The 17,511-nt window shown below is 50.5% G+C and overlaps 1 protein-coding gene across 2 annotated transcripts in view; it reads left to right on the forward strand.

The window, feature by feature from the left end:
* DPY19L3 (dpy-19 like C-mannosyltransferase 3) overlaps positions 1-17,511 on the forward strand; it is a 74,212-nt gene that overhangs the window by 7,339 nt on the left and 49,362 nt on the right. For both annotated transcript variants that reach the window (XM_073659670.1, XM_073659671.1), the window contains exons 2-6: positions 2,229-2,368; positions 4,674-4,798; positions 12,846-12,936; positions 13,470-13,591; positions 15,335-15,480. In XM_073659670.1, coding sequence (XP_073515771.1) covers positions 2,266-2,368; positions 4,674-4,798; positions 12,846-12,936; positions 13,470-13,591; positions 15,335-15,480 — 587 coding nt within the window. In that variant the 5' untranslated portion in view covers positions 2,229-2,265. The remainder of the gene's footprint in view (positions 1-2,228; positions 2,369-4,673; positions 4,799-12,845; positions 12,937-13,469; positions 13,592-15,334; positions 15,481-17,511) is intronic.

The raw sequence follows: 17,511 nt of genomic DNA on the forward strand, positions 1-17,511 counted from the left end.
CCGGTGGTCTTTGTTCTTCGCCCTCTTCAACTTTGCCCTACATTACCGCCCTGCGGACAAGAACTTTGCAGCCGACGTCTTGTCCCGATCCTTCCTGTCTTCTGATCAAGAGGAGGAGCCTATGCATATCATCGATCCCTCCAAAGTGATGAATGTGGCCCCCTTGGACCTGTCTCGTCTCCCACCCGGTAAGACGTTTGTAGCAGTTCCGGATCGTAAGAAGGTTCTTCACTGGGGTCATTCATCTAAACTTGCCGCCATGCTGGCCAGAAGAAGACCTTCCTGCTCATTACCTGGCATTACTGGTGGCCTTCCCTGTGCCAGGATGTGGTAGACTTCGTCACGGCCTGTTCATCCTGTGCCCACAACAAGGTTCCCAGACATCTTCCAGCCGGGCCGCCTCCTGCCTCTTCCGTACCTGCTGCCCCGTGGCAACACATTGCTATGGACTTTATTACTGATCTCCCTGTTTCTGCCGGTTGTACTGTCATTTGGGTGGTCGCTGACCGCTTTTCTAAAAGGCCCACTTCATCCCTCTGCCTGGACTCCCGTCTGCATCTGTGCTGGCTAAGGACTTCATCCATCACATCTTTCGTCTCCACGGCCTACCCCTCCACATTGTGTCTGATCGCGGGATCCAGTTTACTTCGCGTTTCTGGAGAGCTACGTGTAAGCTGTTGGATGTCACCCTGGATTTCTCCTCTGCTTATCATCCTCAGTTCAATGGCCAAGTGGAACGTATCAACCAGATCCTTACCAGCTTTCTCCGGCACTTCGTCAACGCTCACCATACCGATTGGGTAGAGCTCCTACCATGGGCCGAGTTCTCCTATAACAACCATGAGAGCGAATTTTCTTCCAAGTCCCTGTTCTTTGTGGTCTACGGTCAACATCGCCGGATTCCGTTTCCTGTTTCCGCTTCAGTGGACAACCCTGCCGCGGAATCTCTGGTCAGTGAATTTTCCACCATTTGGGAGGACACTAGATCTGCACTTCTTCAATCCTCCGAGCGGATGAAGAAGCTTGCTGATAAGAGACGTCTGGATCCGCCTCAATTCCGTCCGGGAGACAAGGTTTGGCTCTCCTCCAAACATGTTCGTCTCAAAATACCCTCCTATAAGTTGGGTCCACGGTTCATCGGTCCATTTGAAGTCCTTAATAAATCAACCCAGTAGCCTACAAGTTAAAACTCCCGGCCACCTTACGGATTCCCAACTCCTTCCACGTATCTCTCCTCAAACCAGTTGTGCTTAATTCTTTTTCCGACAATCCAGGTTCTTCCCCTGCTCTGGTCTCCGCTGAGGACTTCTAAGAGGGTAAGAGGATAAACCTTTTTTCTGGTGGATTGGAAGGGGTTTGGCCCAGAGGAGAGAACTTGGGAACCCAGGGAGAACATCCACGCCCCACTTCTCCTTAAAAAATTTCTTTCCAGCCTAAAAAAGAGGGGGCATAAAGTGGTGGGGGGTACTGTAGCATCGGCGTCTCTGCCCCCTGATAGGCAGAGACGCCGTCCGTCTTACCGCCGCGCTCCCGGCCCTGCATCTTTCGGCTCTTCTGCTGCTGCTGCCGGCGCGCACAGCTTCCCGGGCACTGTGCTTAGGGCGCGCGCTCCCTCCCTCTTAAAGGGGCCACGCGCGCCGTCCTAAGGAGTCCCCGGCCAATGGCCGGAGGACCTCTCATGTAAAAGGCACCTCCTCCAAAATGGAGGTGCCCGTGCAAGGTTGTAGCTTTGTGTCCTAAACTCTGCTTCAGCCCTCAGGTCCCGCTGCTAGTCTGACGTCCAGTCCGCCAGCCTGACTACCAGTCCTGTCCGCCAGCCTGACTACCAGTCCTGTCCGCCAGCCTGACTACCAGTCCTGTCCGCCAGCCAAGTGTACAGTCCAGCCCGACGGTCTGCCTACGATCCAAACCCGCCAGTCTGTCTATGGGCCTGGCTTGCCTGCCTACCCGGAGAACGTACCAGTTACCTGCCGTGCCTATCAGTCAGCCTACCTGGAGACTCCTGCCAGTTACCTGTGGCAGTCACCTGCTCTCATACAAGGACTGGACCAGAGTAGCACCTGGTCCCTCTGCTCGGTCCCTCCCTGGTTCACGGAGTCGATTGAGCCGCCGAGCGACCTTGGTCGGTCCGAGTTGATGCTTAGTTACGCCCCTCTGGTCCCTCCTTGCTCCGCAGCCAGAGGTTCCACCACCCGGATCCGTAACAGGTTATATCATTTATTTTACAGGAATCCTTCAAAGAACTATGTGAGAGGCGCCGACACAATGACTACAGTGCGACAGAGGAAGAGGATTAATGCGTCTGAGCAAACTCACAACAGCAGCCATACTGACAAAACCTCACAGCCCAATGTGAGGGGAGGATCTAGTGAGTACTGTATTATGTCCTGTATTATACTTCAGAGCTGCACTCACTATTCTGCTGGTGCAGTCACTGTGTACATACATTACATTACTGATCCTGAGTTACATCCTGTATTATACTCCAGAGCTGCACTCACTATTCTGCTGGTGGAGTCACTGTGTACATACATTACATTACTGATCCTGAGTTACATCCTGTATTATACTCCAGAGCTGCACTCACTATTCTGCTGGTGCACTCACTGTGTACATACATTACATTACTGATCCTGAGTTACCTCCTGTATTATACTCCAGAGCTGCACTCACTATTGTGCTGGTGCAGTCACTGTGTACATACATTACATTACTGATCCTGAGTTACCTCCTTTATTATCATCCAGAGCTGCACTCACTATTCTGCTGGTGCAGTCACTGTGTACATACATTACATTACTGATCCTGAGTTACCTCCTGTATTATACTCCAGAGCTGCACTCACTATTCTGCTGGTGCAGTCACTGTGTACATACATTACTGATCCTGAGTTACCTCCTGTATTATACTCCAGAGCTGCACTCACTATTCTGCTGGTGCAGTCACTGTGTACATACATTACTGATCCTGAGTTTCCTCCTGTATTATACTCCAGAGCTGCACTCACTATTCTGCTGGTGCAGTCACTGTGTACATACATTACATTACTGATCCTGAGTTACATTCTGTATTATACACCAGAGCTGCACTCACTATTCTGCTGGTGCAGTCACTGTGTACATACATTACATTACTGATTGTGAGTTACATCCTGTATTATACTCCAGAGCTGCACTCACTATTCTGCTGGTGCACTCACTGTGTACATACATTACATTACTGATCCTGAGATACCTCCTGTATTATACTCCAGAGCTGCACTCACTATTGTGCTGGTGCAGTCACTGTGTACATACATTACTGATCCTGAGTTACATCCTGTATTATACTCCAGAGCTGCACTCACTATTCTGCTGGTGCAGTCACTGTGTACATACATTACATTACTGATCCTGAGTTACATCCTGTATTATACTCCAGAGCTGCACTCACTATTGTGCTGGTGCAGTCACTGTGTACATACATTACATTACTGATCCTGAGTTACATCCTGTATTATACCCCAGAGCTGCACTCACTATTCTGCTGGTACAGTCACTGTGTACATACATTACATTACTGATCCTGAGTTACATCCTGTATTATACCCCAGAGCTGCACTCACTATTCTGCTGGTGCACTCACTGTGTACATACATTACATTACTGATCCTGAGTTACATCCTGTATTATACCCTAGAGCTGCACTCACTATTCTGCTGGTGCAGTCACTGTGTACATACATTACATTACTGATCCTGAGTTACATCCTGTATTATACTCCAGAGCTGCACTCACTATTCTGCTGGTGCAGTCACTGTGTACATACATTACATTACTGATCCTGAGTTACCTCCTGTATTATACTCCAGAGCTGCACTCACTATTCTGCTGGTTCAGTCACTGTGTACATACATTACATTACTGATCCTGAGTTACATCCTGTATTATACTCCAGAGCTGCACTCACTATTCTGCTGGTGCAGTCACTGTGTACATACATTACTGATCCTGAGTTACATCCTGTATTATACCCTAGAGCTGCACTCACTATTATGCTGGTGCAGTCACTGTGTACATACATTACATTACTGATCCTGAGTTACCTCCTGTATTATACTCCAGAGCTGCACTCACTATTCTGCTGGTGCAGTCACTGTGTACATACATTACATTACTGATCCTGAGTTACCTCCTGTATTATACCCCAGAGCTGCACTCACTATTCTGCTGGTGCAGTCACTGTGTACATACATTACTTTACTGATCCTGAGTTACCTCCTGTATTATACTCCAGAGCTGCACTCACTATTCTGCTGGTGCAGTCACTGTGTACATACATTACTGATCCTGAGTTACCTCCTGTATTATACTCCAGAGCTGCACTCACTATTCTGCTGGTGCAGTCACTGTGTACATACATTGCTGATCCTGAGTTACCTCCTGTATTATACTCCAGAGCTGCACTCACTATTCTGCTGGTGCAGTCACTGTGTACATACATTACATTACTGATCCTGAGTTACCTCCTGTATTATACTCCAGAGCTGCACTCACTATTCTGCTGGTGCAGTCACTGTGTACATACATTACTGATCCTGTATTATACTCCAGAGCTGCACTCTCTAGCCTGGCTGTGTGTTATAAGGTGTGATTTGGCGAGTGATGTAACACTTCTGTCCTCTCGCCCCTCAGGCCGCTCAGTGTGGGGGTCCCTGTGTTTCCTTGTAGGAGCCACCTTCGCTCTGTGTCTCGGTCTGGCCGGTTCGTATTATGTCGCCACCCTCCATGAGAACGACTTGTGGTTCTCCAGTATTAAGGTACAGAAGACATTATACTGACCGCCTGTAAGTGGCTGATACGTTGTTTTACTGCAGTTTAACCATTTAAGGCCACTGTCAATCTCTGACAACGTTTCAACTACAGGGAACCAAAGGGCTACCAAGTGAGCAAGGGTCCTGCCGAAGACCCCCATAACTGCCGTGTTCTACAGGCTGAGTCACTCAGGCGACCGCAACTATACTATATATTCAAGTCCACAAAAAAAAATAACTGAAAAAATAAAAAACCTGGACAAGTTGGTTACTTTTGTTTAGTGCATAATAAACGCCATAAAGCAAAACCCAGAAAATAATGGCGGAATTGCGTTTTTTTTTTTTTTTCTTGCTATTTTACCGCAGTTGGAATATTTTTCCCCCTTTTTCCAGTAAAGTGAATGGTGTCATTTTTTTCAGAGGAAAAAAAGAAAAATTCCCGTTACCTTAAGTGGTTTAACTTAACTCTCTTCAAGCCCAAATCCATGAGTCAGACCATAAAAATCGCAATATCTGGCAGTGCATGTGTTGTATCCGCTCAGTGCAAGAGAAACCAGATATCATGGAGGCAGCACTGCCCTCTGGTGGATAGTTAGGACATTTACAAAAAAAAAAATAATATAATTTTAGGCATATATTTACTCACTTATTTATCCCAATTCTTTGTCGGTAATCATCTGAAGTTTCACTACATCCCCTAAAATCAATGTTTTATGTCGTAAACCTCGCTTAGGGCTCTTTCACACATCAGTGTCTCCAGGAGGTGTGGTGACAGTTTCCACACTTACTTGAGACACTGACACACGTAGACCCATTCAAATGAATGGGTCTGCGCACATGGCAGTGCATTTCCACGGATCGTGTGTCTGTGTGCAAAACACGCTGACATGTCAGTTTTTTTCACGCCGCATTAGTTGCAAAACATCCCACACACATGCACTCTGATAACACACGGGTGACATCCATCAGTGTGACACGTACCGGCGCATGGGAATCAGCGGTACAGTTAGCGCTGTTCCCAAGGGCTGAGTGCTGAAGGAATCTCTCATCATTGTTCCCTGCTGGTGTTGCGATCAGCGCAAATAAGGGACAATGTTGAGAGTTATATTCAGCTCCCAATGTCTCCAACAAGTGTAAAAATAAGAATAAAATAAAAAAACACATTGTAACACCTAATTCCTTGAAGCCATTGTCCCCTGTAAACAAACCAAAAATAAAAAAGAACAATATCCCACACCTGTCCGAAGATTAAATAATCCAGTGTCCCACGCCATAATCCATCTGACCGACACTTCTGCATCAGCGTGAGCGGTGGCTTGAGGCGACCACACGCCCTGAGGAGCAGGGGAGAATGATGCGGCGAGTGGTCCCTGACCTGTGGTGACCTCAGTGAGATCAGCGCGAGCGGGCCCTGACCTGTGATGACCTCAGTGAGATCAGCGCGAGCGGGCCCTGACCTGTGGTGACCTCAGTGAGCTCAGCGCGGGTCAGGGGCTGCATCACGTCATTCTCCTCTGCTCCTCAGCATGTCTGGTCGCCTCAAGCCACCGCACACGTTGATGAAGAAATGTCACACGGTTGGATTACTGCGTGGGATACTGGACTATTTCAACTTTGGACAGGTGAGGGATAACTGTGTTTTTTTTATTTTTGGTTTACAGGGTGTAAGGCGGCGGTGTTCACACTGTGCAGTAACTGAGGCAGTGACCCAAGCAAGTCCAACATAAACAGCTTTTATTTCAGAAACTCACGGGTTAACAGAAAGTCCTCCAGTTCGCAGCCAGGTTACCAGAAAGTCCATACACAATGGTTGCCGGGGACAACGGCCACACCGGGCCGCTCAGAGCCTGACAGGTGCAGAGCCTTCCCAGGCGTGGATTCAGCCACACTCAATCCTGCTGAGCTTCCCTGCTGTGCTCCCAGCAGGTTCCAACATAGAACAACACTAATCCTTAGTGCAGGGATTTTAAAGGACCTGTGGCAAGAACCACTGGAAAACAAGGGGTGGAGGGAGGAGGCCGCCCCACTGCCTCCTGTGACCTCCTCCAAGAAATGAAGGCCCTGCCGGGTTTTACTTCATCTGCCTTAGCCAGGTAGTCTGACCAGGTGATTGCTCACCTTCATTCCTGCATTGCAGCCGCAGCTGTGTGTGTGACTGCAATGCACTCCAATGGATTTAATAGGTCTCTGTACACATTCTGGGGGATATATAACGTCCTTCGTATACGATTCCGGTCACTGTCTCACATATCCCCCCCCCCCTGTTCAAACTTGTGGGGTTGAACATTTGACACCATGCAGGGTGCCCGGGATAGGGCATCTGCGTTTCCCTGCGACTTCCCGGGGCGATGTTCTACAGAGAAACTGAAATTTTGCAGAGACAGGAACCACCTGGTGACTCGCGCATTCCTCTCCTTGGCATTCCTCATCCACACCAAGGGTGAGTGGTCACCAAGCGGAACTGACGCCCGAGTAAGTAATAACGTAGTGATTCCAAGGCCCACTTAATAGCCAAACACTCCTTCTCTACCACACTATAGCTTTTCTCCACCGGGGTAAGCTTTCTACTCATGTAGGTGACCGGGTGCTCTTCACCATTCTCTTTTTGTGACAATACCGCCCCTAGGCCTACCACCGAGGCATCTGTCTGTACAATGAAGGTTTCATTGAAGTTGGGGCTGATGAGGACCGGCTGTCCACACAGGGCCAACTTCATGGACTGAAAAGCTTCTTCTGCCTGAGGGTTCCCCCGAACCATTACCGATTTTTTTCCTTTCAAGAGATCGGTCAGGGCCGCCGTTCGCCCAGCAAAATTAGGTATAAACCGGCAGTAATACCCAAGCATGCCAAGGAACACCCTCACCTTGTGCTTGACGGTTTAGGCCAGTTTTTTATGGCCTCAACTTTATTGATTTGGGGCTTAATAGCTCCTCGGCCTATCACATACCCCAAATATCGGGCTTCCTCTAGCCCTATCGCACATTTTTTGGGGTTTGCCGTTAACCCCGCGACTCTGAGAGAATCCAGCACCGCTTGTACCTGGGATAGGTGCGTATGCCAGTCAATGCTAAAGATGATAATGTCATCTAGATACGTGGACGCGTACTCCTGATGAGGCTTGAGCACTATGTCCATCAACCTCTGGAATGTAGCCGGGGCCCCATGTAACCCAAAAGGTAACACCACATAGTGATATAGACCCTCCGGAGTTATGAAGGCGGTCTTTTCCTTCGCCGAATCTGTGAGGGGTACCTGCCAATAACCCTTGGTGAGATCGAGCGTGGTAAAGTACTGGGCCTGCCCCAGTCTCTCAATCAGCTCGTCCACCCGGGGCATTGGATAAAGGTCAAACTTCGACACTTCATTCAATTTCCGGAAATCGTTACAGAAGCGTAATGATCCGTCTGGTTTTGGAATCAGTACGATGGGGCTAGCCCACTCACTCCGTGATTCCTCTATGACGCCTAACTGGAGCATTTGTTTTACCTCAGCCGTGATGGCTTGCCTCCGGGCCTCGGGTACCCGGTACGGTCTTATTCGTACCCGTACCCCAGATTCGGTGACAATGTCATGTTGGATAACCGTAGTCCTACCTGGTAGCTCTGAGAACACGTCGGTATTGTGCTGCACCAGCGAGCGAGCCTCCCGTCGCTGCTGTTTAGTGAGAGCATCACTTATCCTGACCTCCCCCTCGGATGCTTCCCTGGCTGAAGGTGGAGAATTCTCTGGTGATATGCACGGAGTGACGTCTGTAATTAAACACTCTCGATCTTTCCAAGGCTTTAGCAGGTTTACATGGTAAAGCTGCTCAGGTTTCCTCCTTCCGGGCTGATACACCCGGTAATTTACCTCCCCCACTTTTTCTCGAATCTCATATGGTCCTTGCCACTTGGCCATGAGCTTACTCTCGGCTGTGGGTACCAGTACTAACACCCGATCGCCATTGTTAAAAGTTCTGACTCTGGCTCTTTTATTATATGTGCGCCTCTGAGCTGTCTGGGCATCTAACAGATGCTCTTTCACGATGGGCATGACCGCCGCGATCCGGTCCTGCATACTAGCCACGTGTTCAATTATACTCCTATGCGGAGTTGGCTCTTGTTCCCATGTCTCTTTGGCTACGTCCAACAGACCCCTAGGGTGTCTGCCGTACAATAACTCAAAGGGAGAGAACCCTGTGGAAGCCTTGGGTACCTCACAGACGGCGAACATCAAATAGGGTAACAACATGTCCCAATCCCGTCCATCCTTAGAAACCACCCTTTTTAACATGGACTTGAGGGTTTTATTGAACCGTTCTACTAGCCCATCGGTTTGAGGGTGGTACACCGAGGTGCGCAGTTGTTTAATTTTTAGCAATTTGCATAGTTCCTTTGTCACTTTGGACATAAAGGGGGTCCCCTGATCCGTCAGGATCTCCTTGGGTAGTCCAAGGCGACAGAACATGGCAAACAGCTCCCGTGCAATCAGTTTCGCCGAGGGGCGGCGTAGTGGTATAGCTTCCGGGTACCGAGTGGCATAGTCGACGACTACCAGTATATGTTGGTGTCCACGGGCGGATTTTACAATGGGTCCAACCAAGTCCATTGCAATCCGTTCAAAAGGCACCTCTATCACCGGCAGGGGTACCAATGGGCTACGGAAGCTTGCAGTGGGTGGGGTCAGCTGACATTCGGGGCAGGATTCGCAGTACCTTTTGACCTCCGCGTAAACCCCAGGCCAAAAGAACCGCTGCAAGATACGTTCTAGCGTCTTTTTCACCCCTAAGTGTCCACCCAGCAGGTGTGAGTGTGCCATCTCGAGAATCGCCCGACGGTACGACTGAGGTGCCACTAACTGATCCACAACCTCGTCCCTGATCTTATCTATCCTATAGAGCAACCCACTGTTGATTACCATGTGTGGAAATTCAGTATCTACACCGGGCTGTTGAGCTACGCCATTTACCTCTAACACCCTTTCCCGCGCCTGAGCCAGGGTGGGATCCTGTAGCTGAGCCGTCCCAAACGTGCCCCGGGACACTTTCAGCTCGGGGATCGATGGGATCTCCTCGACCTCTCCTGCCAGCACCTCTAAGGGAAACCTATCGGGGTCACACTCTGTCCCTAGGTTGGACACCCCTACAGCAGGTTCCCCTGACTCCGGTTCGTCGGGTACAATGCCTGTAATACATTTTACCGGGGGAGAGTGGATTTTGTTTTTCCACAGAGTCCAGAACAGGGGCAAGTCTCTTCCCAACACAGTTCCATAGGGAAGAGTTTTTACCACCCCCACCACATGTTTTATTTCTCCACACGGCTTGGACAGGACTACCTCCTCAGTTGGGTACTCTCGGAGGTCCCCATGGATACACACAACCCCAACGGGCCGTTCACCGGGGTTGTCTCCTGCCACCAACAACCCATGTACCAAAGTCACAAGGCTCCCTGAGTCCAGGAGGGCCTCCGTGGGGTACCTATTAACCAGTACCTGGCATAATTGGAGTTCACTGTCCCGGGAGTCGGCGCTCGCCGTGCAGACGGTCTGGGCATACATTGAGACCCGGCGGCTATATCCACAGTCCATGGGTTCCGTAGTCAGGGGGCAATTAGCAATCACATGTCCCGGCCGCTGACACCCCCAACATCTAAGGGTGGAGGTACTATGTGGTCTTATGACAGTTTGGGAGGGGGTCGGTCTCCTGTCACTCTCACTCCGAGGATCCCCTTCAGCACGGGTACGGTACTGACTGTCCCCAGCAGAGGGACGCGACCCCTTTCCCGACTCCTGGGTTGGCAGGGATAGGCGTGACAGCCGCGAGGGGTCAGAGTCCCGGATAAAGTCCTGAGTGGCCGAGTAGCGCTCGATCAGGCTGACCACCTGGTCAAGTGTGCCGGGGTCCCCTCGCCCCACCCAACGTTGGATAGCGGCTGGAAGAGTCCTCACCAGCCGGTCGACCACCACCCTCTCCACCATCTGGGCCGGAGACAAAGTCTCAGGCTGGAGCCACCTCTTTACCAGCTGCAGGAGGTCATAAGCCTGAGACCGGGCGGGTCGGGTCTCCACATAGGCCCACGAAAACACATGCTGAGTCCTCACGTATGTATTAACCCCCAGCCAGGCAAGGATCTCACCTTTGAGCCTCTGGTAGTCCCGGGCGTCCTCCTGACTGAGGTCAAAACAGGCCTTCTGGGCATCGCCTACCAAAAACGGAGCCACCACTTCCGCCCACTGGTCGGCCGGTAGGTTTTCCTGCTCTGCTGTGCGTTCGTAGATGGTCAGGAAGGCTTCCACGCCGTCTTCCGGTCCCATCTTCCTCAACGCTGATCGAACCTTGTCCCGGGCCTCTCGACGTTCCGGAATCGGTGTTGTGGCCGTTTCCCGCAGGGCAGCAATCTGTTGCATCATCAGTTCATTTTTTTTTTTGCTGCTGCTGGTACAGTAGCTGCTGCTGCTGATTGTGCTGCTGTTCCCGCTCCTGCTGTTGCCGTTGGAGACTAAGGTGCTGCTCCTGCTGTTGCTGTTGGAGACTCAGGTGCTGCTCCTGCTGTTGCTGTTGCTGTTGGAGACTCAGGTGCTGCTCCTGCTGTTGCCGCTGAGACTGCAGCTGCTGCTGCTGGGCGAGTGCGAGCTGCTTTAATAGCTCCTCCATTTTGTCCATGGGGTGGAACTGAAAGGTGGCCGGCCGGATTGTGGTCATGCAGCGGCTGGTGGGGTATGCCTCAGTCACTATGCCCGCATTCTCCACCAAGCTGTAAGGCGGCGGTGTTCACACCGTGCAGTAACTGAGGCAGTGACCCAAGCAAGTCCAACATAAACCGCTTTTATTTCAGCAACTCACGGGTTAACAGAAAGTCCTCCGGTTCGCAGCCGGGTTACCAGAAAGTCCATACACAATGGCTGCCGGGGACAACGGCCACACCGGGCCGCTCAGAGCCTGACAGGTGCAGAGCCTTCCCAGGCAGTGGTTCAGCCACACTCAATCCTGCTGAGCTTTCCTGCTAAGCTCCTAGCAGGTCCCAACATAGAACAACACTAATCCTTAGTGCAGGGTTTTTTAAAGGCCCTGTGGCAAGAGCCACTGGAAAACCTGGGTTGGAGGGAGGAGGCCGCCCCACTGCCTCCTGTGACCTCCTCCAAGAAATGAAGGCCCTGCCGGGTTTTACTTAATTTGCCTTAGCCAGGTAGCCTGACCAGGTGATTGCTCACCTTCATTCCTACATTGCAGCCGCAGCTGTGTGTGTGACTGCAATGCACTCCAATGGATTTTAATAGGTCTCTGTACACATTCTGGGGGATATATAACATCCCTTTTATACGATCCCGGTCACTGCCTCACAAGGGGAACATGGCTTTAGGGGATTGGATGTAAAGATGAGTATAATGTCATTTTTTAATTTTATTCTTATTTTTACACTTGTTGGAAACAGCGGGGGCTGAATACAACTCTCAACATTGTCCCTCGCTCGGGCTGATCGCAGCGCAAGCAGGGGCCAATGAGGAAAGCTGCCTTCAGCACCCGGCGCCGTGAAACAGAGCTAACTGTACCGCTGATTCCCAGGTGCCGGTACGTGTGATACTGATGCCACACAGGTACATATGGACTGTTTTTTCCAGTACCGGAAATATCAGGACGTGTGAAAGAGGCCATAACTGGATTTTTATCGGACATGGCTCAGAAATTGCTAAAATTATGTATTATAGGTGCTGTGTTAGGTTGAGCTGTAGGGCCGTATCCACACATATATCCGTCTGTTTTTCCTGGAGAGAAAAAATAAACACGGTTGTGTGAATAGTCTTCTTCTTGATTCTTTTAACTTTCCTCACTGCTGATTTTTTTTCGGTGCAGATTTTGCATAGATCACGTAGAAAATGCACTTGCAGAATTCATAGTGTGCCGCAGTCATTTCCTAGTCCGCCGCCGTTTTGTTGTTTTTTTTGCTGCAATGCATAAAGTGAAATCCGTGTACATTGTGCATGAAATCTGCGGCAGGAAACCTACTGATCGGTAAGAGACTTGTCTTGGGGTAATTCCTCCAGCATCGGATCTCATTGTGTCATTTCTGTCTTTCAGGAGGTGGAGAGAGAAATCTCCTTCAGGACCGAGTGCGGCCTGTATTATTCATACTACAAGCAGATTCTTCACGCCCCGTCCATCGCACAAGGTACGGTCATTCTGACACCGACGGCTAAACCTCAGGAACAAAGTGCGGCACAAATAGTCACATAGGAGATGCATAACCCAGTTATTTCACATGGCATTACTTCCATGCGGAGGCCACAGTGCGACCGGGAAATAATTAATTAGTCATTAGGTTCGCACTTAGTCAGTGGGATCGGAGGATGGGGGTCAGACGGTCGTGACACATGTTCACAGCTCGTGTGCAGGGGTTAATAAAAGCCGCTTATAGGGCAATGCTGCAGCATCGAAGGAGATCCAGAGATCCCACCTGCTTCAGAGCAGCGCTCACAAGCTCTGTAAGCGCTGCTCTCCTTCCCGACTGATAGACTGCAGCGGTGTCCGGGAACATAGGCAACAAGCCGTAAACTATAAAGAACGGATTTTTATTATAAGATAAATTAGAAAGTTGCTTATTTCTACAGACACTTTGTAGGATGATGAGAAAACCTCTTTAAATTGGTGTCTTATTGCTTCGCTAGGCTGTGTTATGAGGGTCTTTGTCTGCTTGGTCTGTAGGGATCACTGACCTGATCTATGACAATAACACAGAATCAAAGAGAACAATTAATATTTTGGAAAGAATGAACGTCTACCAGGAGGTCGTCCTCGCCGTCGCCTACCGGGCCCTTAACTTATGGGTAAGTGGTGATTTTCTATGTAAGAAGTGGCAGTACACTTACCCCTGGCTCTCCGATTACCATGGAGTCTCTATAGTTGTGCCCCCCATATACAGACTATGAATCCAACAGTCTTCAAAAAGATTAGAAAATAAACCCCTTCTTATAAGGTGATGGGATATCGCACTCACTTTATAAGTCATGGGGGTGCGACCTCTGACCGTTCCCGCTGACAATAAATTGCAGACAGCGCTGATTAAACATTGCGTCCTTTTCTAGTGTCTTCCTGCTCAGCGGCGCCACCCGGCTGTGCTGCAGGGCTCTGCATTCTGCACCCGGCTGTGCTGCAGGGCTCTGCATGCTGCACCCGGCTGTGCTGCGGGGCTCTGCAGGCTGCACCCGGCTGTGCTGCGGGGCTCTGTGCGCTGCACCCGGCTGTGCTGCGGGGCTCTGCGCGCTGCACCCGGCTGTGCTGCGGGGCTCTGCGCGCTACACCCGGCTGTGCTGCGGGGCTCTGCGCGCTGCACCCGGCTGTGCCGCGGGGCTCTGCGCGCTGCACCCGGCTGTGCCGCGGGGCTCTGCGCGCTGCACCCGGCTGTGCCGCGGGGCTCTGCGCGCTGCACCCGGCTGTGCCGCGGGGCTCTGCGCGCTGCACCCGGCTGTGCCGCGGGGCTCTGCGCGCTGCACCCGGCTGTGCCGCGGGGCTGTGCTGCAGGGCTCTGCGTGCTGCACCCAGCTGTGCCGCGGGGCTGTGCTGCAGGGCTCTGCACATTGCACCCGGCTGTGCCGCGGGGCTGTGCTGCAGGGCTCTGCACCATTGCACCCGGCTGTGCTGCGGGGCTCTGCACCGTTGCACCCGGCTGTGCTGCGGGGCTGTGCTGCGGGGCTCTGCACGATGCACCCGGCTGTGCTGCGGGGCTCTGCGCGCTGCACCCGGCTGTGCTGTGGGGCTCTGCGCGCTGCACCCGGCTGTGCTGCGGGGCTCTGCACGCTGCACCCATCTGTGCGTGGCTCTGCACGTTGCACCCGTCTGTGCAGGGCTCTGCACGCTGCACCCGTCTGTGCAGGGCTCTGCACGCTGCACCCGTCTGTGTGGGGCTCTGCACGCTGCACCCGTCTGTGTGGGGCTCTGCAAGCTGCACCCATCTGTGTGGGGCTATGCACGCTGCACCCGTCTGTGTGGGGCTCTGCAAGCTGCACCCGTCTGTGCGGGGCTCTGCACGCTGCACCCGTCTGTGCGGGGCTCTGCAAGCTGCACCCGTCTGTGCGGGGCTCTGCACGCTGCACCCGTCTGTGCGGGGCTCTGCAAGCTTCCCTATTTACTTGGATGGGACCTGCGCTGCCAGCAGCCAATGCTCCACCCTGTGGAGGGGACTAAGCACTAAGTCATTGGGATGCCAGAGGTTGGATCCCAAACTTTTAGCGATGTGATATCTGATGACTTCACAATCGCTGTATGATGAAAAAGTGCACAATTTTTTATATAGACAGTTTTTCGCTATTTTACCATCTCTGTGAATGTAAATCAGAACGTTTCCATTCACTTACAGCAAACAGAATGTGAAAACTGACAAACTAAAGCACAAAGTGTATTAGGCAGTTGCAGAACTTTTTTTTCAGTGCAGTTTACTCCACTTGCGACCCAGTTATATCATCTTCAGACCCAAACCCTTCAGCGAGTCCCGGGCGTTTCCATCACTGAATGGAGCGCTGCAGCGTCTGCACAGTGACCATGGACTCATTGTCGTTTTTCTGTATCCGCAGAATTACCTGGAGCCGGTGTACTTCTACATTCACACCCTGTTCGGCCTGCAGGCGGTGTACGTGGCCGCTCTGTATATTAACAGCTGGCTGCTCAGCGGGACCTGGCTGTCCGGATCATTGGCTGCTTTATGGTACATTGTGAACAGGTAAGGTTCAGGGCAGGTACGCCTGATTGTCGGCTTCTCTTGTCCATGGCGAGCAGAGGACGCGTTTTACTACACCGGACAATAATGTAAGTATAAGGGCTCGAACAACCGAGTGAAATCGTGCTCAGAAAGAAAACTAGTGATCACTAATAAAAGAAGAAAGTATTCACCCCCTTGGCTTTTTACCTATTTTTCTACATTACAACCTGTGTAAATATGTTTGTAATCCGATTTGTGTGTGATGCATCAGCACTAAATAGTCTAAGTTGATGAAGTGAGAAAAATATAGACATAAATTAAACTTATGGCATCAAATAAATAAAAATTGCCATGTGCATATGTATTCACCCCTTTTGCTATGAAGCCCCTAACAATTTCTGGTGCAAGCAATTCCCTTAAGTCATATGCTTAGTGAAAGGAAGTCCCCCCCATGTGTGCAATCCTCAAGTGTCACATGTCTGTCAGTATATACGCTTTACCTTTTCTGAAAGGCCACAGAGGCTGCAACACCATTAAGCAAGAGGTATCACTAACTGAACACCACGAAGACCAAGGAGATCTCCAAACAACAACACCACAAAGACCAAGGAGATCTCCAAACAACAACACCACAAAGACAAAGGAGATCTCCAAACAACAACACCACGAAGACCAAGGAGATCTCCAAACAACACCACCATGAAGACCAAGGAGATCTCCAAACAACAACAACAACACAAAGACCAAGGAGATCTCCAAACAACACCACGAAGACCAAGGAGATCTCCAAACAACACCACGAAGACCAAGGAGATCTCCAAACAACACCACCACCACGAAGACCAAGGAGATCTCCAAACAACACCACCACAACGAAGACCAAGGAGATCTCCAAACAACACCACCACCACGAAGACCAAGGAGATCTCCAAACAACACCACGAAGACCAAGGAGATCTCCAAACAGCACCACCACCACCAAGACCAAGGAGATCTCCAAACAACACCACCACCACCAAGACCAAGGAGATCTCCAAACAACACCACCACCACCAAGACCAAAGAGATCTCCAAACAACAACACCATGAAGACCAAGGAGATCTCCAAACAACAACACCACGAAGACCAAGGAGATCTCGAAACAACAACACCACGAAGACCGAGGAGATCTCCAAACAACAACACCACGAAGACCAAGGAGATCTCCAAACAACAACACCACGAAGACCAAGGAGATCTCCAAACAACACCACCACGAAGATCAAGGAGATCTCCAAACAACACCACCACGAAGACCAAGGAGATCTCCAAACAACAACACCACGAAGACCAAGGAGATCTCCAAACAACACAACACCATGAAGACCAAGAAGATCTCCAAACAACACAACACCACGAAGACCAAGGAGATCTCCAAACAATAACACCACAAAGACCAAGGAGATCTCCAAACAACAACACCACAAAGACCAAGGAGATCTCCAAACAACAACACCACGAAGACCAAGGAGATCTCCAAACAACACAACACCATGAAGACCAAGGAGATCTCCAAACAACAACACCACAAAGACCAAGGAGATCTCCAAACAACAACACCACAAAGACCAAGGAGATCTCCAAACAACAACACCACAAAGACCAAGGAGATCTCCAAACAAGTAAGGACAAAGTTGTGGAGAAGTACAAGTCAGGGTTGGGTTATTAAAAAAAAAAAAAAAAAATATCCCGATTTCTGATGATCCCCCGGAGCACCATCAACTCCATTATCATCAAATGGAAAGAACATGGTATCACAACAAACCTGCCAAGAGAGGGTGCCCACCAAAACTCAGCCCGGGCAAGAACGGCATTAATCAGAGAGGTAGCACAGAGACCAAAGGTAACCCTGAAAGAGCTGCAGAGTTCCCAAGCAGAGACTGGAGTATCTGTCCATACGACCACAATAAGCCGTACACTCCATAGAGGTGGTCTTTATGGAAGAGTGGGCAGGAAAAAGCCTTTGCTGACACACAAAAATTGTAAGGCTCGTTTTGAGTTTGCCAAAATAC

The sequence above is a fragment of the Phyllobates terribilis genome, unplaced genomic scaffold, assembly GCF_046119375.1.
Source record: "Phyllobates terribilis strain yellow unplaced genomic scaffold, ASM4611937v1 Scaffold_14__1_contigs__length_39327217, whole genome shotgun sequence".
Taxonomy (NCBI): domain Eukaryota; kingdom Metazoa; phylum Chordata; class Amphibia; order Anura; family Dendrobatidae; genus Phyllobates; species Phyllobates terribilis.